At 57.5% G+C, this 15,455-nt stretch overlaps 2 protein-coding genes across 5 annotated transcripts in view; one reads left to right on the top strand and one right to left on the bottom strand.

The window, feature by feature from the left end:
- Window positions 1–8,065: 8,065 nt before the first annotated feature.
- On the top strand, window positions 8,066–12,733 carry MYOG (myogenin). Its single transcript, XM_061442832.1, has 3 exons — window positions 8,066–8,595; window positions 11,325–11,406; window positions 12,131–12,733. The coding sequence occupies exons 1-3, from the start codon at window positions 8,116–8,118 to the stop codon at window positions 12,250–12,252; spliced, it is 684 nt and encodes a 227-aa protein (XP_061298816.1). The 5' UTR covers window positions 8,066–8,115; the 3' UTR covers window positions 12,253–12,733.
- A 742-nt stretch (window positions 12,734–13,475) lies between these two features.
- Window positions 13,476–15,455, bottom strand: part of PPFIA4 (PTPRF interacting protein alpha 4) — a 53,525-nt gene continuing 51,545 nt past the window's right edge. For all 4 annotated transcript variants that reach the window (XM_061442788.1, XM_061442787.1, XM_061442789.1 and 1 more), the window contains 2 exons: window positions 15,073–15,164; window positions 13,476–14,628 (listed from right to left, as the gene is read on the bottom strand). In XM_061442788.1, coding sequence (XP_061298772.1) covers window positions 15,106–15,164 — 59 coding nt within the window. In that variant the 3' untranslated portion in view covers window positions 13,476–14,628; window positions 15,073–15,105. The remainder of the gene's footprint in view (window positions 14,629–15,072; window positions 15,165–15,455) is intronic.

The following is a 15,455-nucleotide window of genomic DNA, read 5'->3' as shown; positions in this document are numbered from 1 at the left end:
ACTCCAAGCTGGAATGTTTCATTTCCAGAAATCAAGTCAGGACAGAGATTCACTGGGCAGGTCCCGCGCATTGGAGGAGAAGCTGTTTAAAGCCTTCCCATGGACGGAAACCTACAGATTCCGATCGAAGACATGGAAAATTCCTTATCAGCAGAGGGGATCCACCTCCTGCCCTGTTCCTCTTCTCTTCCAGCTGGGATCCTTGTCCCCTTGGCCGCAGAGCAGCACAAACATTATTCGAACCATCTGAGCGCCGTTGAAAACAGCCTCCTGGTCCCCATGGGATGGCTGCAGCGAAACGGTGACGCTGCAGTGGGACATGGGACATTTAGCATCTCACAGAGCAGCCCCGGGATGGTCGGCAGCGACGTTCCCACAGCTGGATGCCTTCCTCAGGGACGCGCCAGCACAGGTCCCCTGCCAAGAGCTCGGAGCTCTGATGGACATAGAGGCTGCTCCTCCTGCTTTTCCTCCTCTTGCTTCCATTGTTGGAGGGGATCTGGGGTGCAGGATCCAGCTTGGGGCTCACCCAGCCCCATACTGGGAAGCCCCTGGGTGAATATGTGCCTTTGGAAGAGGTGATTTGGTGCAGGGATGCCCTATGGACCTGCTGCTGCAGTGGGATGCTCCAGGGCTTGGAGGCGATGGAGAAGTGGGAACCCATCAGTGAAGGTTCAGTGCTGCAGAGGCCAAGGCGAAACTGGGGGTCCTGGTTTCAACACCCTAAAGAAATGCTCTGGATAAGGCAATGACCAGCGCTAGTGATGGTGGTCAAGGGGTTGGTCGTGTCCTGTCCCCCGTCCCCCCCCAGCCATTTCACTCCCCCAAACTGGCTGAATCCATGGGTACAAAGGGACCAGCTGGGACATGGGCAAGAGCATCCTGAGGGACAGAGGACACAGCTCCTGCAGGAGAAACAGACGGGTTGGCAAGAGGAAACCCCTCAAAGCACATTCCAGTCCCTGCTGATGGGGTGAAAGCTGAGCTGCTCCCCAAGAGAGACTCGAGGGCAACGTGGCTGCTAGAGCTGAGCCAGAAATCCCTTCCCCAGGATGATTCCGTCTCCATCCAAAGAGAAAGACGCAAAGCAGAGGGTTTCCGGGAAGTGCCCCCACTCTCCCGCAGCCTCTCCTCCCGGGACTGGGATGTTTTGGTCCCAGAGATGAACGAGGGGACCAGGAGGGAGGCAGGAACTGGAGGAAGCCAAACCCTGGGAGCTATTTTGAGCCCTGGGGAAGGAAAAGCACCTGCTGGGGTCATTACACTGCGGGAAAAAACAAACCTCCAGATTTTCTCCCCCGGGGGGGTGGGTGTTGGAAATGAAGAGCAGGGCTCATCCCTGATGGGAATTAGTGCCAGAGACAAGGGGTTTCCAGGTCCCGATCCTCCCGTCAGCCCCCAGGCAAAGGGTTGCATCTGCATCCCGGGTTCCGCATAGGGAGGTGATGAGGTTTTCTCCCCCCCCCCCCCGCGAAAGAAAGGGGGGTTCAAAGGGTTCTGAGGTGCTTTAAGCCTCTGCCTTGGGTTGTGCAGCCCGAAATCCCGATCGGTGCGTGCATAACTGGGCTGCTGGTGCCCTCTCCCGACGGCTGCATCGTGCGGCTGCAGCGGCTGCAGGAGCCGATGGTTTCTGCATCCCTCCTGGCAGGGAACGGGTGGCCTCAGACCCCATCCCATGGGAGCCGGGGTGACCCGGCCAAGGAAAGGGGGGGTTTACCTTCGGTCACAGACTCTCATTTGAAGGCATTTCTCCTCGCAGCATTCACTCAGTGATTGAAACGGGCTGGAAGGAGCTCGACTCCCTGTGATGGAGCATAGGGAGCATCCCAGCAACATCTACCCCATTTCTGTCCCCTACACCAGTGCCCAGCAGCCTCCCTCACCCCTCCCAGCCCTTCCTCATCCTCCTGGCTCTCAACTGCCCTGGCTCTGGTCCTGCTCCACCAGCTCGTTGGGTGCGGGCTATCCTATGGTAGGTGGCCTGGGGACCCCCATGGGGTGCATCACTGCCTGCCAGCTCCGGCTCTCGCCACTGGAGAGTCGGGATCATCCTCCAGCCTCTTCCCCATCCCGACAGAAGGTGCAGGAGGAGCCGAGCAGCTGAGCATGTGAGCAGGATGTTGCCCCACCATGGGGCTGAGCACCCCAGAAAGGGATAAAACCAGCCTGGAGGTGGGGGCTCCCCGAGCCTGGGTGCTCATGGGGTGGCTGAGCCAGCAGCGATGGGAATTCGGGATGGGTGCTCCTCCATGGGGACCGGCGTGTCTGGCATCACCACTGGCATGTCCGGGGAGGGGCTGCCTCCCCTTTTCTGCTTGGGAATCCCACCCTGAAGCCACAGAATCCCCACATCCTTCCCTCCCCGGCTCTCTGTGGGGTGCCCAGCTGCAGGGTAGGGCAGATATTTGCTGTCCCGTGGGGCAGAAAAATGCAGGATCACTGTTTTATCTCCTGAAAGCCCCGTATCAGCATCACCAACTCCTTTATCCCCCCCGGCCCGTTCACCACACCCTGATCCTGCAGCATCAGCCACGGGGGCTGGATGAGCCCCAGCAGGAATGTGCCCACCATGGGGTCAAGACGATGGGACCTGGCTTGCAGCCACCAGCCCCCCCCCCCGCACGGCTCCACGCATCCCATCTCAGGGCTGTCCCCTGCCCAGGGACGCTGCTGTCCCCGGGTCCCTTCGCTGGGCCTTGTGCCACCCCCCTGGCCCAGCCAGCTGTCCCTCTCGGGGGGTCGAATAGCCACCATATGTCACTGCTGAATCCCTCACATTCATGGGTCTTCCTCCAAGCACCCACCTGTCCTCCCGTTCATCCCAGCCGGGCTCGAACCCACGGCAAAACAAGCCCTTGTTGACAACCCGGGTGTGTGTTCCCCCCCCAGGTCCCTTTGTGTGGGGACAGCGAGGCAGGGGCCACCCTGGAGGAGATGCAGGAGCAGCCTCTAATGTGCTGGGGGTGCCCCTGCCATGGGGGGGATTCTGGAAGGGAGAACCCGTGGTTCATTAGTGGGGTCCTGCTGGGTGAATCCCTCCTCCATAGGGAAGGGCTGTGTCCAGGACTTGGGGTGACAGGGGTAAGGAAGGGCACATCAGGAGGTTTAGTGCTGGCTGTGGGGCAGAGCATCACCCCATCAGTGTAGGCAGGCAGGGATCTCAGGACATCTGCTATATGGGCTGAGAACCAGATGGGAACCTGGTGTGTTGGGGCACCTGGGTTGGTCTCCAAACTGAGATCCTGGCACCTGGAGGGTCAGGGCACACAGGGTGGTCACAACAGACTACGGGTCAGGGGCCCACTAATACCCCCTGGCTGGGATCCGCAGGATTGGTGTGCTGGGGCACCCAGTATTGTCCCCAGACTGGGATCCAGTGGAATGGGGGCTGCTCAGCCACCAGCCCCTCTCTGCTGATAGCCAGAACCCATCCCAGGTCAAACCTATAAAGGCAGTTAAGAACCAAAATAAAACTGTTCTCCAGCCAGATTCACACCTCCATCATCATCCCTGATTTAATGATGGGGAAACTGAGGCAGGGGGGAGTTGGACTAGATGGCTAATGATTCTATGCTGTCTGGAGAGGGGCTTTGGACAAGGGATGTAGGGACAGGCCAAGGGGAATGGCTTGAACCTGCCAGAGGGGAGACTGAGATGAGCTCTTAGGCAGAAGCTCTTCCCTGTGAGGGTGCTGAGGCGCTGGCACAGGGTGCCCAGAGAAGCTGTGGCTGCCCCATCCCTGGCAGTGTTCAAGGCCAGGTTGGACACAGGGGCTTGGAGCAAGCTGCTCTAGTGGAAGGGGTCCCTGTCCGTGGCAGGGGTTGGAGCTGGAGGAGCTTTAAGCTCCCTTCCAACCCAAACCACTCCATGATTCCATGATTCTATGTCAAGCCCCATGGGGACATGGCACTGCCCTCCCATCCCACCCCAAACTGGCACGTATGGGTGAGGACGAGGCTGTCGGACAGCGCTGCCACCACTGCTCCCATCCCAGTGGAGGACAGACACCGGACATCGTCCCCCATCCCTCCCCATGCAGGACCTACCCCTGGCCCTACCCGGCGGCAGGCTGAGACGTGGCTGTGCGCAGCGGCTGGCTGCGGGGATGGGGGCGAAGGGGCAGGTTCTGCCGTGGCCCCAGCGTGGCCAAGCAGCTGTCGCCATCCCAAATCCCCGTTGGAAGGCACGTCGGAAATCCCGGGTGTCGGAGAGGTCTGCTCCGCATTCCTCGGCCGGGAGCGGGGACAGGGCCAAGCATCCCCCGCCGCCTGCAGCTGCTCCCAAATATGTTAGGACTTGTCACGGCGCAGGAAGGGATGTCGGTGAGCCTGGAAGGCCAGAGGGGATGCGGGGCAGTAGGGTGCAGGGGTAGGGGGGGAACGGGAGGGTGGGTCCCATTGGAAGTGGCATTTTGGAGGGACGCCTTTCCTGCGTTGAAATCCCAATGGGATCTCTTTGCTGCATCCTAGCCAGCACATCAGCAGGGTGGTACCCACGTCCTGTGGGTGTGGATGCTGCCTTAACCACCTGGATCACTTCACCAGCACTTAAAGCCTGCTACTTCTTCTGCCCTCCCCAATGGAAGAAGTTAACTGGCATCATCCCCACCATCACTTCTCCAGTGCGGGGACTGTGCAGCTCCATGCAGCAAGCAGGGACGTGGAACCAGTGTGTGCAGCTCCATGCAGCAAGCAGGGACGTGGAACCAGTGTGTGCAGCTCCATGCAGCAAGCAGGGACGTGGAACCAGTGTGTGCAGCTCCATGCAGCAAGCAGGGACATGGAACCAGTGTGTGCAGCTCCATGCAGCAAGCAGGGACGTGGAACCAGTGTGTGCAGCTCCATGCAGCAAGCAGGGACGTGGAACCAGTGTATGCAGCTCCATGCAGCAAGGAGGGATGTGCTGCAGCCTGCAACATGCTGATGTTATAATGATGAGTCTTGTGAGGGAGGGCTGAGGGACCTGGGGGGTTCAGTGTGGAGAAGAGAAGGCTCAGGGGGGACCTGATGGCTCCCTACAAGTGCCTGAGAGGAGGATGGAGCCAGGAGGGGCTGGGCTCTGCTCCCAAGGAACAAGGGATGGGACAAGAGGAACCGGCCTCAAGCTGCCCCAGGGCAGGTTTAGATGGAGCTGAGGGACAATTCCTGCCCCAGAGGGTGCTCAGGCATTGGAACAGGCTGCCCAGGGCAGGGCTGCAGTCACCGTCCCTGCAAGTGCTCACACCCGCTCAGTGCCATGGGTCAGTGGTGGCCTTGGCAAGTGCTGGTCCAACCTGATGACCCTAAAGGTCTTTCCCAGACGGGTTGATTCCAGGAGCCTATGCTGTGCTGCCCCCAAACTCATCGCATCAACACCATGAACCACGGTGGGAAAGCCCCGGGGGCATCTCCCCATGACCCTGCCCCATGGAAGCTGCCCCGGAGGAGCGGGGTTTCCTCAATGGAGGGGTATTTTTAGCCGTCCCCGCGAGGCCTCCGGCAGCCGGGGGAAGGTCACCCCGTGACGGATCGCAGCACGTTCTGCCCGGGGCTCGCACAGCCTCCCTTTGTGTCCCTCCCAGCCGCCACCATCCATCACGGGCTAACCTGACAGCCGGCAGCAGAGCCCTAATCCTCCCGACAGCTCCGCATCACCCGGGGCGCAGCCTGCAGCCACCGGGGGCACCCATGGGACCCGGGACAAGCTGCTCCTGGGTTGCACCGCGTGGATGGGGTCCCATAACCCATTCATTGGGGTCCCTCGTTGATGGTCTTGCCCAGGAGAAGTCATTATCCCTCTCCTGATACCCGCTGGGGTCCAGGGACCCCAGACCCCGCTGTGTCCCCTCGCCATGCCCAGGGTTAGGGTCATCCTTGGCACAGCGGGTCTGATGGAGGAGCACAGTGTTATTCCAGCTCCTCGCAGCAGGGCCAATGTTGGCAGCCTGGATGAGACCCCCCAAAGGTAGCTGGGGTCCTTCTTCCCAGTCCCTATCCCGCTCGGGCCCTGGCTGCCCTTCCCTCACGGTCTTCATGGACCACCTCCTGTCTCCGCTGCCTGTTCAGGACACGGTGGCCTTGGTGGCCCATCACAGCTGGCTCAACCCATGCCCTGCTCCACTGATGCTGCCCTGGTTTATGAAGTGCTAAATGCTTGACTGCTCTCTTGTAGGGGTCCACCACGTGCCCTGGGAGTCATTTATGTCACCGCCGGGTTCCTCACCCTCCAAATAGGTTCTTGCAGTTAGGAAAAGCCCATTGACGTGGTGAGCCAGGGCAGTGCTGCAGGCACCCGCACCCAGGGACCCGGCTGCAGCTCCAGGGGCTCCCCAGGGCCATGTCCACAGCAAGTGTCACCAATAAAGATCCCCACGAGTGCGGTGATGTGAAGCCATCAGGCTCAAGTTATCCCCTCCTAACACCTTTGTGCCTGCTGCTGGCTGCTCTGCGCACTCTCAGGGATAGATCCTGCCTCTTCCTACCTGTTTCAGTGCTTTCTCCTTATGCAGAGACCAAGGAAGTGTTCTGATTTCTTTCTTCCTCGAGTGCTCTGGGGTTGGAGCTCAGGTGCTGTGCTGAGGGTGACCCTCGAAGCTGAAGGTGCTGCTTTCCTTACCGCAGGATGCTAAAACCCTGCGGGCTGACACCCTTGGAGAGTTGAGATCAGGCTGAGGATGTGTTATAAGACTCCTGGCCTCAAAGAAATCACTCCAAATAGAGGAGAACATCATGGTGGGTTCCAAAAAGGCTGGAAATGAACCCAAAGTGAGCAGCGGTGCCAGCAGCAGGCATGGGGAATGTGGCCTCTGTGGGAGGGGGGATCTGGGGAAGGAAAAACCCGGCAGGGTTGGCCCTGCTCTTTGCTGACATTCTTTCCACTGACCGATCCCTCGGCTGGAATCTGGCCTGGAGCAGGAATAGGAGGAGATGGGAGATGGTTTCTGACGTTCCTGATGGAAAAAAACCCACCATCCCCTCTGAAGTAAAGACAAAGCTGGAGAGATGCGGTCAAAGGGTTGGGGTCAGTAGGGAAGGGAGGGGACTGATGCTCGTGCAGTGTCCATGATCGTGCCTCAGTTTCCCCATTGGGAATGTGGGAGCAATGTGCCTTTACTGGGAGATGGGTTATCCACAGGTAGAGAGGCCAGTTTGGCTAAGCCAGTGGGATCCATCCCAGCTGGGCTCCTCTGATGGGGCATGGAGCCCTTTGGGTTTGGGGCATGGAGCCCTTTGGGTTTAGTGCATAGGAGAAGCCATGAACATGGATTTTGGGCTAAAAATGCAGCTCTGGGGTAAGGGACTCAGCCAGGAACCTTCAGGAAGCTCCTGGTGGAGGAAAGTCTGGGCCTGGAGCCATCCTGCCTGTGGATCAGGGAGGAGAGATGGGCAGCAGAGTGCAGTGGCTGGTACCAGGACAGGTACTGCACAGTGAAGGATGCCCATGGAGAAAGGGCTGGACCCTGGGGTGCTCCCTGAATTGGGATGTCCTCCGTGGGGCTGGATTCCTCCCCTTCCCCACAGCTTCAGCAGGATCAGGGCTTTATGCTGCTGGAAAGATGGGGTGAGCAGGAGCGATGTGGTGGGGAGGTGGTAAAGGCTGAGCAGCAGAAGATGCTATGCCAGTGCCGGGTCCAGGTGCGGATCCGGGGTGCCGTGGGATGCAGGGGTGCAGCCATGGAGGGATGAGGGTGCCTTGGCCGTGCAGCCTGGCCATGAGGCCACCGTGGGCTCCCCCCATCCCAGCCATAACTGAAGGGACCAGGTGATGCTGGAATGCCGGGGGGGAGCTGGCAGCCACCGGCCATCCCCAGTGGCACCCCTGGGCTCAAACAAAGCCCTTATTCGCTGCCGTCCCCACTGTGCCAGCTCCCCCAGCCCTCTCCCCCCCCACCGCCCCAGCATGGTCTGGGCAGTGAAATCCCCGTTGGGGAGAGCACATGAAATCAGATGGACAAGTTTTGATGTGAGGCAGCAGCAGCTTCAGCCCGAGCTCAGGTTTCCTTTGGGTTTTCTATATTTATCTCCGTGATTTAATGCCAGCGCCGGGGTTTAAATGGCACCGAGCAGTTGGTGCGGGGAGAGGGAGCAGCCGTCCCCGAGCCGCGCACACGTCCGTCCCCGAGCTGCCCCGGTGGCCATGGAGCTCTTCGAGACCAATCCTTATTTTTTCCCGGACCAGAGGTTTTACGATGGGGAAAACTTCCTGGGCTCCCGCTTACAGGGCTACGAGGCGGCGGCATTCCCGGAGCGACCGGACGTGTCCCTGTGCCCGGAGGCAAGGGTGGCTTTGGAGGAGAAGGACTCAGCCCTACCTGAGCATTGCCCCGGGCAATGCCTGCCCTGGGCCTGCAAGGTTTGCAAGAGGAAGACGGTGTCCATGGACCGGCGGCGGGCAGCCACGCTGCGGGAGAAGCGCAGGTTGAAGAAGGTGAACGAAGCCTTCGAGGCGTTGAAGCGCAGCACCCTGCTGAACCCCAACCAGCGCCTGCCCAAGGTGGAGATCCTGCGCAGCGCCATCCAGTACATCGAGCGCCTGCAGAGCCTGCTCAGCACCCTCAACCAGCAGGAGCGGGAGCAGAGGGAGCTGCGCTTCCACCCCGCCGCTGCGCAGCCTGGGGTAAGTGTGCCCCGGGGCAGCCCTCTGGTCCCCACCAGTGCCGCGGTGATGCCCCATGGGGGTGATGATGTCCCAGTGGGGTGGCACTCCATGGGGGTGATGCCCTGTGGGGGTGATGTACTATGGGGGTGTTTGCTCTATGGGGGTGTTGGTCCATGGGGGGATGCCCCATGGGGGTGATGCCTTGTGGAGGTGAGGTACTATGGGGTTGTTTGCTCTATGGGGGTGTTGGTCCATGGGGGGATGCCCCATGGGGGTGATGCCCTGTGGAGGTGAGGTACTATGGGGGTGTTTGCTCTATGGGGGTGTTGGTCTATGGGTGGATGCCCCATGGGGGTGATGCCTTGTGGAGGTGATGTACTATGGGGGTGTTTGCTCTATGGGGGTGTTGGTCTATGGGGGTGATGCCCTGTGGGGGTGATGATGTACTATGGGGGTGTTTGCTTTATGGGGCTGTTGGTCTATGGGTGGATGCCCCATGGGGGTGATGATGTCCCATGGAGGTGGCACTCTATGGGGGTGATGCCCTGTGGGGGTGATGTACTATAGGGTTGTTTGCTCTATGGAGGTGTTGGTCTAGGGGGGGATGCCCCATGGGGGTGATGACCTATGGGGGTGATGTACTATGGGGGTGTTTGCTCTATGGGGGTGTTACTCTATGAGGGGATGCCCTATGGGGGTGTTACTCTATGGGGGGATGCCCCATGGCGGTGATGCTCTGTGGAGGTGATGTACTATGGGGGTGTTTGTTCTATGGGGGTGTTGGTCTATGGGGGTGATGCCCTGTGGGGGTGATGACGTACTATGGGGGTGCTTGCTCTATGGGGGTGTTGGTCTGTGGGTGGGTGCCCCATGGGGGTGATGAAGTCCCATAGGGGTGACACTCTAAGGGGGTGATGCTCTGTGGGGGTGATGTGCTATGGGTGTGCTTGCTCTATGGGAGTGTTACTCTATGGGGGTGATCCCAAGCTCTATGGGAGTGTTACTCTATGGGGGGGATGCCCCATGGCAGTGTTGCTCTATGGGGGTGATCCCAAGCAGAGGCATTGCGGGCAGCTCTGGAGCACTGAGTCCTACTGTGGAACTAAGATGAAATAAAATGGAGTAAAATGGATAATGAAATAAACCGAGATGAAATGAAATGCAATCAAAGGAAACAAAAATCAAACCAAACCAAACTAAAACAAAGCATCTTTTAAACCAAATGAAATGAATTTAAATTTAAACAAAAGTGGAATAAAACAAAATAGCGAAGTGTAACAAACCCATGTGAGTCCTCCCCCTGCTCACAGAGAGAATCATGCTCCTGGTTTCTCCCTGTGAAGTCAAGGGGTGACACAACCCACAAAGCCTCCGACCGAAGGCCATTGAGGGGTCAGCACCCGCTGCCTCCAGCCACGCTCCATAGGGATGGGTGCTCCGGGGCTCAGCCCCACTGCCTCCTCCCCAGCCCCATCGCACCACAGGGTCTTGGTCATTGATCCAAGGTTTTGAGACCTGAATCCTGGGGTCTGGGTGTGCGCTTCCCTGTGGCTCTTTGTGTGTGGAATTGTGTTGACAGCTGCAGCTATGGATGATGCAGATATAGATATAGTTACAGATATATAGAGATGTATGGATTAGCTATCAATATGTAGAACAGATAGAGAGATAGAGAGATACAGAGATACGTATGTATATATAGATGTCAATATTGATATATAGATATAGATATACAGTTATAGATATATGGATTAGATTTATATAGATTAGATACATAGATAAATGGATATACAGATAAAGATATATATCTATCTATATCTTATATAGATATATAGATACAGATATAGATTTAGAGATATATAGTCATACAGACATAGATTTAGATTTAGATATAGATACAGATATAGAGATATACAATTAGATACAGATAAAGACATGGATATAGATGCAGATGTAGGCTTTATAAGAGGCACAGAAAAGAGGGATTCACAGAGACTCACGTCCTTTCAGATGGAAGGATTTAAGCACAAACCAGCAGTACCCAGGTAGCCCAACATTTACAGCTGAATAAACAACTGAAAAAGCCTTTTAGCTCCATCCTATACGTTCTTGGATCTTCCCAGGAGAAACCCAATGTGTGCATTTGGGTTTGACCCTGTGGATTTGTGGCTGCCCCTGTAAATGTGCCCAGGCCCTCGCTGAGCACTTCCCATGTTCCTGCTGCTCCCAGCCCTCCTTTAGCTGGAAGTAAATCCAAGTGTTGATTCAGGGCTGGTGCTGCCCTGGCCTTGCAGACCCGAAGTGCCATTCCAAGGCTGCTACAAACAGTTGGGTCCCTGGGCTTGCCCCTATAAACCAGATTTGGGGTCTAACCTGAGCCAGCATCTACTTCCAGGTAAGGATGCACACAGAAGGAAAGTGAATGCAGAGCTTTGCTGAGTACCACCCTCGGTTTCCAGGCTGCCAGCTCTTCCCTCTGAAAAACCCCTTCAGCTCCAAGCCCACAAATCAAACTGCCCAAAGATGATCCCCAGGAATCCCCCTTTTCAGCCCTTATGGTTAACGAAGCATCTCCCAATGGGTCGTGGGGATGCTGAATGCTGTCGTCTCAAGCCCCTTTGCAGATGGGGAGAGATGTCCCCATCTCCGCAGGGCATTGGGCTCCCTGGGGTGCTTTTGGGGCGGTTGGTGGAGTTTGGCTGGGCTGAAGAAGTGAGACCCATGGTGAACCCCTTGGCTCCCTGCAGGCGGGCAGCGAGTGTGGGTCCGGCAGCTCGTCCTGCAGCCCCGAGTGGAGCAGCCAGCTGGAGTTCAGCACCAACCCCGCAGGTAAGGTCCACCCCACCTCACCGGGCTCTGCAATGGGGGGCAGCAATTAGGGACCCACAGCCCTGGAGCAGAGCATCGCTGAGCCAAGCCCCCCAAGCAGGAGATGATCGGAGCAGAGGATAGAAGGAGCTTTGAGCTTCTCTCCCCATCCCGCTGTTGCTGGGATGGCTCCCCCCAGACTCATAAATCCTCCTGCACCTCTTTGGCTGGATGCTGAGTGAGTTCAGGCTTCTCTCACTGATTTCACCAAGAAACGTTCTCTTAGGGGGTGAGAAACTGGGCTGCATCAGCCTGGGTCCCCATCAAGGGTTCATCCATCTCCATCCCTTGGCTTACCTTTGCTGCGGTGCTGAGCATTGTTGTGCACTGAGCATCTCTGCCCCAGGCTCCCTTTCGCTCCCCATGAACCCTCTGCAGCTGCTGATTGTTTTTCCCGTTATTCCAGTGATCCCCATCCCTTCCAAATCCACACATTTATTGCTCCAGAAAGCAGAAACTTAAATCTCATTTTCCAATGGGGAATAAAACCTCAAGAAGCGGCCAGAGCTTTCGCTCCCCGTCGCCTTCTTCAGTGGGAGGTCTCATCATCCCCAATGGTGGGAGCTGGGGGCGATTCCCAACTCTATTTGTTGGGGGACCTCTGGATCTGCCCTGTGTGGAGCCAGGAGCCGTCCCCAGGCGAGTCCTCATCCCCACAGAGCCACCATCCCCTTGCTCTCCACAGATCACCTCCTGGCTGATGACACGGCAGAGGACCGCAACCTCCACTCCCTCTCCTCCATTGTGGAGAGCATCGCCGTGGAGGACGTGGCCGTGACGTTCCAGGAGGAGCAGGTCCAAAACTGAGCTGTCACCAACCCTGGCGGCTCTTCGAGCTGGTAATGGGGTGGGAATAAGATGCCAGAAGGTTCCAGCCATTGGAAAACCCATTTACCCCTTTGGCATCATGGACTGCACCACTGAGACCACTCAACTTCTTTCCCATTCCCGCTGAAACGCTCCTGCTCGGCCAGCTGAGAAAATAAGAGGGAGAGGTGGGATATGGGCAGTGCCATGGCCCCGGGTTGCACAAGGGACCCATCCAGGGCCAGTGGGTTTTGGGGGCCAACACGTGTGCTGGGTTCGCTTGCTGATTTCCTTCCAAGATGCTCTTCGACCAACGTCTCTCTGGGGCTGGTGTCTCTTTGGGCTCAGCACCACGGTGGCTTTTCTAGCAGCGCTGTGTGGAGTTGCCATTTCTTGTTTTGGGTTTTTTTTTAAGGATTATTTTTGCTAACTTATTTGGATTTTCTTTTTTTTTTTTTTAAATAAAGGCATTCTTGTTTGAGTGCTCGGGGCTTCGTGCACGGCAGCGCTGCAGCCTGCACCCAGTGCTGCGCTCACCTCTGGAAGCAACGACACGAAAGAGATGTGGAGCTGTTGGAGCGAGGGCAGAGGAGGCCATGGAGATGCTGCGAGGGCTGGAGCAGCTCTGCTCTGGAGCCAGGCTGAGAGAGCTGGGCTGGGGCAGCCTGGAGAAGAGAAGGCTCCTGAAGGGGAGACCTGAGAGCAGCTCCAGTGCCTGAAGGGGCTGCAGGAAAGCTGGAGAGGGGCTTGGGACAAGGGATGTAGGGACAGGCCAAGGGGAATGGCTTTAACCTGCCAGAGGGGAGACTGAGATGAGCTCTTAGGCAGAAGCTCTTCCCTGTGAGGGTGCTGAGGCGCTGGCACAGGGTGCCCAGAGAAGCTGTGGCTGCCCCATCCCTGGCAGTGTTCAAGGCCAGGTTGGACACAGGGGCTTGGAGCAAGCTGCTCTATGGAAGGGGTCCCTGCCCGTGGCAGGGGTTGGAGCTGGAGGAGCTTTAAGGTCCCTTCAACCCAAACCAGGCCTGGGTTCTATGATTCTCTGTATCAGAAAACCCAGCTGGATCTCAATGTGGTTGCTCACTGGTGGGAACTGGATGTCCCACGGTTAAATCAGAGAGCAGTGATTTCAGTGGGGCTCAGCCCTGCACCCCAGGAACTCTCGGGGAGCTAAAGATTAATTCTGTTCTTAATTGGGGCTCTAGAAAGAAGGCTCAAGCCAGCGCTGCTTTAAAATCCTGTTTATTGGAACACACATACATCCTTTCCTGACCCGATCCAGGGTTTGGAGTCCATGCAGTACCAATAATATGACGAAAGAAATAGGGCCTCGATATAAAGGGCTCACTGACTCTTCAACTTAAAAAAATATTTAATACTGTATTAGGCAAATAATACACCGAAAAGACATGGTGACTGTAGAGCCTCTCAGGTATTGCACTTCCAGACAGCACATGATAAAGTATAAGGTCATTCCAGCCATCAATAAATATCACATCAGAAATAGGGGCCACACAAGGCAAACGTGGCATGAGGAGATGAAGAGATCCTACCCTACGGGGAAGAAATGGGAAGAGTTGGAGCCTCCTGGATAGATCCCTGCCCATAGCCTGGAGGCAGGGGGGGGAAGAGCATCTCCTCTGTACCCGGAGGGGAAAGGACGGGCATGTCCCGGGTGGTGGGTACCCCCATTGTGTCCCCTCTCTCATGGATGCTGGGTACTGCCCCAGCCAGCAGTGAGCCCTATGGGGCGATTCCAGCCCTTCCCCATGCAGCCTCTCCCCATGTGGCATCTGGCAGCACCCAAAACTGCAGCGCTCCGGCTGCCCACCTCTAGGCAGATGTCACCCCCTTGTCCCCACAATGGCTGGTCCCTGCTCCATCCCATGCAGCACCAACCCCAGCACTGGCTCCAGTCCCCATTGGGGCAGCTCCGTGCCCGGCAGTGTGAGGAATTTCACAAGCCTGAATCTTCCTTGGCTTCAAGTCCTGTGGGCAGCACCATCCCTGATGCCCGGGGCTCGGGTGCAGCAGCCCACGGTGTATTGGCAACATGAACCAGGCAGGAGAAAGGTTTCCAGATATCTCAGCCTGCTTTTGGGGTGTCTCTGCTGCTCCCCTGGATTGCACCACGCTTCTGCCAGCAACGGAGCAGGCACCCAGCGAGCGCATCCGCAGCCAGTGCGGGGAGAGGTGGGCAACAAGCCACAGGCAGGAGCCATGGGGAGCTGGGGGAAGCGGTGGGGTGCACAAGCAGAAGGGAGAGAATCCTTTTTGGTCCACAGCAGTGAGACTGCAGCGCCTGTTGGGCCGAGGAACATGCTGGGCTCTTGTCCTGAAAGGCAGCCAGCACGTGGCCATACGGAGAGTGGGGATGTGCTGGGAAACAAAGCAGGAAAGGCTCCATGAGGATGGTGGCTCAGCTCCACCTCAGCACCCACAGGCTGACAAATCCAGGTAGAGCAAGTAATGAATCCTAGTACAGGAAAACCATGTCCCAGGGTGCAGCAGGATCCCAGGAGCCTCCCTGAAGTGCTTGCCTATAACAACCCCAGTTGGACCCCCACATCCAGGATGGCATCCTGGGGTCCCCAGGGGAGCTGTCTGTCCAGGGATGGGACAAACCACACGCAGTTGGGATCTTGGGCATCCCTTTTGCATCATCTCAGTGTCCTGTGATGAGCCCCAGGACTGAGGTCTCCGTGGTCCTCCATGGCAAGGCAAACCTTGGTGAAGGCAGACACCCTGCCTGGGTGATGCTGGGCAGAGGCCTCGTGCTCTCCTCTTGGTCCCCATCCAGCTCTGAGGCCTCAATCCACTTACCCGGGGCCGGGCTGGTTCCCATCACGTGGACCCTCAGCAGGAATACGTCCGGACCGTGGAGGTCTCCAGCCTTGGCGACCCAGAGGCACCAACTGGAAGGGAGTCAAGGAGCAGAGCTTGCAATTAGCCCCAGGCTTCCCACCACAGCCTTTATTAGGCAGCATCTGTACACCCACATGAAGAGGAGGGTCAAAGGGAAGAGGCACGTTTGGCCACCTGGACCTGGCTGGACCTTGTGCCTCCCTGCATCTTTGGAAGGGACCAAGATACGTGGTAGAAAGGAGTTGTGTGGTGGTGGGGCAGAGCCTGGGACAGCTAAAACACACACAGCACAGACAGCAGGCGTGTCTAAGCAGGGCCCACCAGCCCTGGGAAAGTGGGTG

Source organism: Pezoporus flaviventris, unplaced genomic scaffold (assembly GCF_033815535.1).
Source record: "Pezoporus flaviventris isolate CSIRO_AGI_PZ_B2104156 unplaced genomic scaffold, CSIRO_AGI_Pfla_v1 ptg000253l, whole genome shotgun sequence".
Lineage (NCBI taxonomy): Eukaryota > Metazoa > Chordata > Aves > Psittaciformes > Psittacidae > Pezoporus > Pezoporus flaviventris.
Note: the sequence above shows the minus strand (reverse complement) of the source record. Positions and strands in the feature narration are given on the sequence as shown.

What these genes read in the sequence shown, in the direction of transcription:
- MYOG (XM_061442832.1), top strand. Translation starts at nt 8,116, where the DNA reads ATGGAGCTCTTCGAGACCAATCCTTATTTTTTCCCGGACCAGAGGTTT. An exon ending in CCGCCGCTGCGCAGCCTGGG is followed by an intron (nt 8,596 to 11,324) that starts GTAAGTGTGCCC and finishes GGCTCCCTGCAG; the next exon opens with GCGGGCAGCGAGTGTGGGTC. An exon ending in GTTCAGCACCAACCCCGCAG is followed by an intron (nt 11,407 to 12,130) that starts GTAAGGTCCACC and finishes TGCTCTCCACAG; the next exon opens with ATCACCTCCTGGCTGATGAC.